This window comes from Clupea harengus, chromosome 3, assembly GCF_900700415.2.
Source record: "Clupea harengus chromosome 3, Ch_v2.0.2, whole genome shotgun sequence".
NCBI classification, from domain to species: domain Eukaryota; kingdom Metazoa; phylum Chordata; class Actinopteri; order Clupeiformes; family Clupeidae; genus Clupea; species Clupea harengus.
In genome coordinates, this window is record NC_045154.1 from 20,154,618 (window position 1) to 20,164,617 (window position 10,000).

Genomic DNA, 10,000 nt, shown 5'->3' on the forward strand with positions numbered 1-10,000 from the left:
GTTAGTACATGTGTGTGTGTTGTTAATGCACACACATAAGATATGTCTCTGGTTAACTTCCATAGCATCAAGCATTCTTTGTTGCTATCCGTTTTGACTATCCGATGCCCTTCCTCCAGCGTGCCCGTGACTTGCCCCCCCCCTCCATGTGGAGCTGCTGTGGGGTGACTTTAGCAGGCAGCTCTAACAGCACTGACTCCTTCCTCCTTGCAGGAGTCACTCGGTTGATTGGCTCAGCTGGATCTCCGGCCCCTAATTAGCTGTTGATTGAAAGATTATCCCTGGAACCCTCAGGACCCGAGCGGGGACAATCTCAAAGCTCCCGGCGTGCATCCAACTCCAGCTTAACAGTGGGGACACTTCCACCTCCAGCTTCACAGTGGGGACACATGCGGGAATGTGGCGTACCATTGCTAGGACTTGTTCATGGAAATGTCTGCGAGTTTGTGTGTATTTGTGCTTTTGGACTACTGCAGCTCAGACGGTGCATTGGAAGGGCAAATGTGTACACCACTGTGTTTACAGATTTAAGTCATAAGCTTCTCCTTGCATCTGTTCTTCAAGCAGACACTTAAACGTTAAAACAACAAGACATTAAAAACATTACTAAATGCATCTCTTCACAGCTATGATATTCTAGAACTTCTAGAACTATCGTCTGTACTTACAGCATGGTAGAAATAAAACATGGAATAATGACCACTCTGCCTGTCCATAAATAAATGTTAATGTAATAAACATACAAACACACAAACACAAAAACATCCAAACACACAAGCACCAAACACAAACACTTCTGCAAGCAGAAACACAGAAGGCAACTCCCAGGTGGGCTACACTGATGAGCCACAAAGCTAAAGTATTTCCGTTAGTGACCTACTGCACTTTTCCCCTGTGTCTGTGTGTGTGTGTGTGTGTGTGTGTGTGTGTGTGTGTGTGTGTGTGTGTGTGTACCTGTAGTGATGCAGTAGTAGGTCTCGTGAGGGGACACGTGATGGATGCGGTGGTGTTTCCTTGGCAACACGAGGTGGCAGTCCTGCAGGAAGGTGACCCACGTAGGCAGGCCGAAGTAAGAGTGAGACCACTTGTGGATCTGGTTGGTCATAGTGACGAACACGGCCAACGCAAACACAAAACACTCCCACGGGTACGCCTCCGCAAGGACCTCTGAGAGAGGGAGAGAGACGCACGAGGGGGAGGCAAGGGGAGTGAGACAGAATGACAGACAGACAGAAAGAGAGACAGACAGAAAGAGAGTAAAACAGAAAGGGGGAAGGGGGGAAAGAGAGAAAAATGATGAAGAAAACAAGAGGACATTTCAGGATGATATGAAAACCGTGCAGGTGGTGCATAAAAGGTATCTCTACAGGTCAATGCTCACGCCTGACTCCAATACAGAGGTAAACACAGGTGCCTTGGGACAAGCCTACAGGTTTTCAGTTGTCCAATACAGCGGCTGTGCCAAAGTCATGACCCCTATGGCACTGATTTGGCTGAACAGCAAAATGGCATTCACTATCAGAGGCATATATTGAGGAGACCCGTAGCCTGTAGACTAAATATAGAATACAACTACCATTACATTATCCATAAATGCATATCACTACATTAAAACTAATTTAAAGTGTACAAGAAAAAAAAAGTCAATGAGTGTTTAACAATTTTTAACAGACAAAGTTTTAAGAAAACATTTCTATGAATTGTATATTTATAAGATTTATTGGGGCGATAGGAGGAGAGGAGTCGTTTAGCTAATCGGTGTGTGAATGGGTAGATGTCTAGTCTAGCCTAGTCTGAGGCATTAATCTGTAAATCACTTTGAGTGCTCTATGAGTAGAAAAGTGCTACATAAATGTAGTCCATTTATAAGATCAAGATTAGGATTACATTTATTTTCTTAATGCACCTCCTTTACTAATAACCCCATGGGAATGGTTGCATGGAGTTTGACTCGTGTTATTCAAGTGTCAAGCATCAAGTGTAATCCCAGGGATTGTCTATGAGGGCATTATGCAGACCTGGAGGGTGTGATGGATTAGCATTCCAATACATTTCAGTGGGAGTTCTCAGACACATTCACATTCAGGGGTGGAAGTAAGCAAACCTGGATGTAGTCAGGCTCACACCCTCTCTCATGCCACTCCAGTCTTATCATATCAACTAGTCATATTCACTTATATAACATATTCACTTCATGGGAGACACGAATTGTGTATTTACCTCTGTTCCTGGACAAATAAATAATTCATGGTGCAAGATATATTACAATATAAGGAGAATGTTGTCTTTAGTCTGTAAAAATCCCCACTTTGCAGCGGATATCTATTTGTCTATTTGTACATAGTTGAGTGGCAGCACTGGATAGACGAGTGGGAAGAGCTTGAGGTAACTGAGTAGCCAGACTGGACTCTCCATCGGGTTGATCTCAGTCTTGAGTGTGTAAAGGAAACGCATGTAAGTACAGTAGGGCACAGTGGAGTAGGTCACTCACACACACACACACGCACACACACACACAATCTGTCTCCAGCCTGCCGGCGGGCCGTAGTACAGTAGTGCTCATTACCCTGGCTCTGATTTCCACAGGTCTGCACTCTCAAAGCAGATCTGACAGCACTTGGGTCGTCTCAAAGTCTCGGCTGTGACCCACTGACCACGTTCTACAGCCTGGACCCCCCCCCCCCCTCCCTATACACACACACACACACACACACACACACACCCACACACACACACTCGAGCACTGACGCTTGCTGGTATACTCGTAGGGTTCATAGACTTAGAGTGTGCCCTCTGACCTCTTGACCACCCACACACGACCCACGGAACGCTAGTTGCTAAGACCTTGGAGTTTTCAGTTTTTTTTTGTTCAGTTCTGTTTTCAGAAAATGACTTGTGAAAGCAGTAAAATGTTATATTTGTATCATGAAAATATGTAATATTTATTAGATTTTTCTTATATTTGTATTATTTATGTAATATGCCAAAGGTATGTATGTACCTAAATGTAAATATGAACAGAAAAGTGTACATACTGTATGCACTTCTGAGTCAAGTCAAATCTACATTTTGCATGTCGCTGAGTGGATGTGTGTGTGTGTGTGTGTGTGTGTGTGCTTGTGTGTGTGTGTGTATGGGTGTAAAGTCATGTTGTGTTTTCACGTAACATGTAATACATGTTTTGTGTAGGCACGTATGTGTGCGAATGCTCAGACGTGTATATGGATGTGTGCCTTAAATGTGTGTGTGTGTGTGTGTGTGTGTGTGTGTGTGTGTGTGTGTGTGTGTGTGTATGTATGTACAAGTCTGTGTGTGTGTGTGTGTGTGTGTGTGTGTGTGTGTGTGTGTGTGTGTGTGTGTATGTACGAGTCTGTGTGTGTGTGTGTGTGTGTATGTGTGTCTCACCTGGCGTAGAGGAGCAGAACGTGTAGGCCATGTGTGCGAGAGGCAGGACGGTGATCATGCAGTTGTCTCCGTTGGTCTCGATGAAGTCGTGGCGCGTGATGGCCGTGGGGTCAATGTGGTGCTCCCGGAATGGACGGATGAACGCCTGACGAGCATGACAGAGAGAGGGGGAGAGAGAGAGACAAAGATATAAGGAAGGAGGACTGACCTGTCTGTGAGAGACTGACTGAGTGAGTGTGTAAGTATGTGCATGTGTGTGTGTGTGTGTGAGTGTGCGTGTGTGTGTGAGCAGGGGAGTGAGTGTGTGTTTGTGAGCGACTCAGTGAGTAAGTGAATGTGTGTGTGTGTGTGTGTGTGTGTGTGTGTGTGTGTGTGTGTGTGTGTTTGTGAGCAGGGGAGTGAGTGTGTGTTTGTGAGCGACTCAGTGAGTAAGTGAATGTGTGTGTGTGTCAGTGTGAGTGTGAGTGTGAGCAGTACAGAGAGATGGATGAGGGTACAGCTCTCTCATTACATGACAGGAACGCTGTCATCACTTATCCAGACGTGCCGAGTCCACCCTCTCTGTGAGGGGAGAGTCCCGGTGGAGATCCCCCTGGGGCCCATAGAGTCCTAGCCTGTATACGGTATACGCCACTCTCCTCTCCTCTCCTCTCCTCTCCTCAGTCCTAGCCTGTATACGCCACTCTCCTCTCCTCTCCTCTCCTCAGTCCTAGCCTGTATACGCCACTCTGCTCTCCTCTCCTCAGTCCTAGCCTGTATACGCCACTCTCCTCTCCTCTCCCCTCCTCTGCTCTGCTCTGCTCTGCTCTGCTCTGCTCTGCTCTCCTCTCCTCTCCTCTCCTCTGCTCCCTGCTGCCTTACTTACGGGGCTGAGGACGAGGACTGCCGTCTCCTCTGGTGGACAACATCCCCCCAACCTAGAGCCGTATGCCCCATATGACTATGTATCGATCACGCATCCCATTTTTCATGATGCTAGAACAATTTTCCAACATTTGTATCTGACTGAACTATTTATTTATACGTGTATTTGTATATATACAGTATATATTTCTATATTTGTATTCATCCATACGTGTGTTTCTGTAGACTAATAATATTAATGCAGCCCTCACTCAGCACCTGTGGATTGCAGCAGCAACAAAATGAAAGGGTATCATAATGGGTTCTTTTTAAAAGCTTCACTCCCTTTTGTTGTACATTTGAAGTATTAAACTACTTTCAGCAGCACTATTGAGGTAGTTTTGTGATCGTGACACATCGTGATGTATATTATCCAGGTCTAAGGCCAGTGAAACTGACGCTCAGAATGATACGACACCCTACAGCTCAGGGAGAAAGACAGGCAGTGAGTGAGTGAGAGAGAGGGAGAGATAGAGAGAGAGAGAGAGAGAGAGAGAGAAAGTGAGAGTGAGAGAGAAATAGAGAGAGAGATAAATCATAGAGACTGATATGGCTTTAATGGAAAAGACGTGGTAGAAAACAGTTTAGTAGTTTTCAAGTTACCAAGGGAAAACCAGGTAGAGAGAGAGAGAAAGAGATGAGTAGAGTAAAAACACACACACAAACACACACAGAGACACACACACAGAGACACACACACACACACACACACACACACAGATAGAGACATCTGTGTTAGAGCAGAGAGAGAGAGAGGGAGTGAGGGGGTGTTAGGTGAGGGAGTGAGGGGGTGTTAGGGGGGGCATTAGGGGGGGCATCAGTAATAGCAGATGGAGATAACCTGCTCCAAACACGACTCGTCCCCACACCTCAGATGGCCGTCTCATGAAACACGGCTCGACCAGCGGCGGCTGTCAATCACAGCCCAGGACGCAGCTTTGAGACGGCTGCCCCTCGGTGGCCGCGCGGGGGTCGTAAATGAAAGCGCACGGCAAAAAGAATCGTCTCGGCACAAAGAAAGAAAGAAAAGACACACACACACACACACACACACACACACACACATACACACAAGCGTGCGCGCACATACACACAATGAGGGCAATTTATTTCCTCACATAAAAAGCTGAATAGTTTGGTGAGACGCATTACCATAGCGTTTCAATGCTGGACTACAAGGGAGGGAGAAAAAGCGAGCGACCAGAGAGAAGGAAAGCGAGAGACGACAGAGAGAGAAAGTGGGGGGAAAGGAGAAGAAGGGAAAAAAGAAACGTCATTATCCCGCATTTGTGGGCCGAACTCAATCACACCTATATCAGAGGGTGCGTGGCGCGGCCCTGCTGGAGCGGGGGAAGCTATCTGTTGATATTCCGACAATTATCTTCCCTCCCGTTCACCGGGCCTCGCCGGTGTCAGTGGTGGCGCGCGAGATTAAAAGAGCGCTAAGCCCCGGACGGCACACCGAGCCAGTGTGTGTGTGCGTGCGTGTGTGTGTGTGTGTGTGTGTGTGTGTGTGTGTGTGTGTGTGCGGCCACTCCGGAGCGCCGCGGACGTCCCGCGCCACCACCGCGGCTAATCCTGCAGCCCTCGCTGCCGCTAAACGCCTAATCAGGGCTCACATCTCCAGATTGCCACGGCAACCCCTGCCACAGGCGATGCAGCCCGGCAACCGCCTACCATCGTTTCCCCCCTCCCTCTACTACCCTAAAACCAAGCCCTTAACCTTCCATACACACACGTGCACAGTCAGACACACACATGCGAACACAGACACACACACAGCCAGACACACACACAGACACACACATACACCTTCTACTACTCAAAAAAACCAAGCCCTTAACCTTCCACACATACACGTGCACAGTAAGACACACACTCACACACATGCATGTGCACACGCACACACACACACACACACACACACACACACACACACACACACACACACACACACACACACACACACACACACACACACACACACAAATGCATGTTTGCATGCAGTCGCACGTTTTCCCACAAGCATGTACACACACACATACACACACACACACACACCCACACACACACACACCCACACACATACACCACTCAGCTTGTTGTGTTAATTTTTTCCATGTCTTGCCCTACGACCTCTGTGCTTGTTTAATCACAGCCATTGATGTTGTACCTTTTCCTTGTGAGTGCAAACAGAACTGAAGGACAGAGCCGGAGCAGCAGATCAGTGTCTGCCCTTTAATGTGGAGGCCAGAGCCGGAGCAGCAGATCAGTGTCTCCCCTTTAATGTGAAGGTGAGGCTCTCACGGCGCCGCCTTTCTTCCGCCGCTCGCTACATTCCCCCGCTCTTTTTGAAGTCGCCCCTGTCCCAGGTGGCCGATCCTAATTATCCTCGACAGCAGAAGGATCAGGGGCACCGCTTCGGCAAAGAGGGAGGCCCCTTCACGGTTGGTTGGGGGACGGTCGGGGGACGGGGGGGAGCCATTTTACAGCTTACACCAGCGACGATGAAAGGTAGACTGGTGTACATCCCCCAACCCCCACCCCCGCAAAAGAAAACTACTAAACAAACACTGAACTCTGGTCTACAGTGTGTGTGGGATGAGGGCTGGGGGATGGGAGGTGGCAGGATGGCTCGTGGTCTGTTCAGATGACCCTCTTCCCAGGACATGCAAACACATACACACACACACACACACACACACACACGCGGGCACACACACACGGATGCACACACACACACACACACACACACACACACACGCACGCACACACACACACGCACGCACGCAAGCACGCGCACACACACACACACACGCACACACACATGCGCGCAGACACACACACACACACACACGCACACGCACACGCACACGAACACACACGCACACGCACACACACACACACACATGCGCGTGCAGACACACACACGCACACACACACACACACACACACACACACACACAAACACACACACACGCGCGCGCAGACACACACACACACACACACACACACACACACACACACACAAACATATGCGCACTCACACACCAATGCAGACATCACATAAGTCTGGGGGCAGAAGCAGAATGTTGGCAGGACACACACCCAGCTCGGCTGAGGGTTGGGGACAGATTTCCTGTTTGTGTTCATCAAGTCCATGAGCATCGTGTTCACTAGGCCGCTCACTGAACAACTGTTCACCAGGCTGAGTCCCGCTCATCTCGCTTCAGTGCGGTGAACAGGGCCACGCTAACGAGGAAGCACTCTTTGTGTGGCTGGTTAGCGTCATAGTAGCACGTACCGTAGCCCAATCAGAGTTGGCGCAGCGTGGGGATCACAGTCCAGTGTTGGCATGCTGCCCGTTACTATGCTGCCGTGGCCTTATCAGAGTAGTTACGGTAATGGGCACCACGGCTTGGTCAGAGTCTGAGTAATGAGGACCACTGCCTTATCGGTGTGGGCGCGGTAACAGGTAGCCTTGTCGGAGACAGAACGCTAACGGGGACAGTAGCCGAATCAGATTCCACCCAGTAACGGGCACTATAGCCAAATCAGACACAGCACAGTAACGGGCACCATAGCCAAATCAGATTCCACACAGGAACGGGCACTATAGCCAAATCAGACACAGCACAGTAACGGGCACCATAGCCAAATCAGATTCCACACAGGAACGGGCACTATAGCCAAATCAGACACAGCACAGGAATGGGCACTATAGCCAAATCAGACACAGCACAGGAATGGGCACTATAGCCAAATCAGACACAGCACAGTAACGGGCACTATAGCCAAATCAGACACAGCACAGTAACGGGCACTATAGCCAAATCAGACACAGCACAGTAACGGGCACTATAGCCAAATCAGACACAGCACAGTAACGGGCACTATAGCCAAATCAGACACAGCACAGGAATGGGTACCCCAGCCTAATCAGAATCGGCAAGGTAACGTGTGCCACAGCCTAATTAGTCTTCACAGTAATGGGCATCACAGCCTAACATACACCATAGCCTAATCAGAGTCGGCACAGTAATCAGGTGTGAGGTGCCAGGGTCCTTTGTAATCCCTCTGCCCCCCACCCCTGCCCCTGCCCCCCCCCTCTCTTGCCCCTGCCGTTGCCCAGACAATAGTGTGGTGGTGACCTTCGCCAGCAGAACGGCAGCAGGCGCGCCCCTGCAGATTTATCACCTGGACCTGCAGGCCGCGGGGAGCAGGAGGCCACCTCGGCTTCTAATTGGACGGGCCGACCGCGACCTTTTTCCTGATTGGACAGGGTGATGGCGGCTGTACTTTCCTTTAATGCCGGCGCTCGCCTCTTGCCCCCCATGGGTATGTCTTTGCAGTCCCCCCTCCCTGGGGGTTACCATGGGGCGGGCAGGGGGGGGGGGTGTGGGGGGGCAGCTGGGCCCCCAAGGGCTGCTGGGAAGCAGGAAGAGGGATCCCTGAGGGCAGGCGGTGGCATTTAAACTTCTTCCAGTAAGGGCTCTGATAAACCACAACATGGGCAGCCAAAAGCCTGGCTGCTATCTACATAAAACAGGGTAATTAGCTCTAATCAAACACAGGGATAATGCTAACAGCCCTGGCTGAGGGCTGGTGTGTGTGCGCGCGCGCGTGTGTGTGTGTGTGTGTGTGTGTGTGTGTGTGTGTGTGTGCGTGTGTAAGACTAGCTGTGATAATAAGGTGAGGAGAGGAGCATGTCTGGGTGTGTGTTTGAAGCATGCAAGGAACAAAAGGGCTATAAACAACCCCCACAACACACACACACACACACACACACACACACACACACACACACACACACACATCCATACACGGTGAATGTGGTACATAATAGACTGAAGGGATATTGTATTAAATGAGACTGTTAAAAAATATAACAAAGCACTTAGCAGTAGCTCTCTGGCCTAAGGCTTGTGCATTTATGAGTGTGTGTATGTACAGCCTGCACACACACACACACACACACACACACACACACACACACACACACACACACACACACACAAGCACACACCCCCCCCCCCCCACACACACACACATTGGCATTGATAGTTATGTGGCAATAACCTTTTCATAACACCGCTGACAAGAAAATACGACTCCCCCATCACCTCTGATGTTTGCTGGATGTTTTCCTTTGGACAGAAACAACACACACATTTCTCCCCCCTCTAACTATGTGTCTGGAAGCCTTCAATTCCAGTTCAATATGTCGAATGCTCTGTTATCTCTTCACTCGGTGAAACACTGAATCTGAAACGGACGGAGGTTCAGCCTGCCTCGGCTCACACTCACCTTCCCAATGATGGGTATGTCTACGGAGCCCCAGGTGTCCGCTCCCCAGTGGACCATCCCAGAGGCAAAATCTGCCATGACGATCCCAGCCACTGTGGAGGAGAGAGAGGGAGAGAGAGAGAGCGGATAAAGGACAGCAAAAGCGGGTCTAGCAGCAGGCAAAGGCCAATTACATATTGCAGTTCTCTCTTAATCACAGATAATCAAACAGAATAAAAAAAAAATGTAATCAGTGTATACCTACATCGACCAGTATTCACTGACAGGCTACAGGGGGGGGATGGGGACAAACTGTTCGTACTTGGGGTGAGCGAGTGTGGTGAAATGCCTGAGAGGCTATGGGTGGTTAGCTAACTAACTAGCGAGCAAGGCAGAACCCCACGAT

At 49.5% G+C, this 10,000-nt stretch overlaps 1 protein-coding gene across 2 annotated transcripts in view; it reads right to left on the bottom strand.

Annotated features, from left to right (window-relative positions):
- si:ch211-212o1.2 (TMEM189_B_dmain domain-containing protein) overlaps positions 1 to 10,000 on the bottom strand; it is a 31,835-nt gene that overhangs the window by 6,000 nt on the left and 15,835 nt on the right. For both annotated transcript variants that reach the window (XM_031564906.2, XM_012818844.3), the window contains 3 exons: positions 9,616 to 9,707; positions 3,406 to 3,550; positions 955 to 1,167 (listed from right to left, as the gene is read on the bottom strand). In XM_031564906.2, the coding sequence (XP_031420766.1) occupies positions 955 to 1,167; positions 3,406 to 3,550; positions 9,616 to 9,707 (450 nt within the window). The remainder of the gene's footprint in view (positions 1 to 954; positions 1,168 to 3,405; positions 3,551 to 9,615; positions 9,708 to 10,000) is intronic.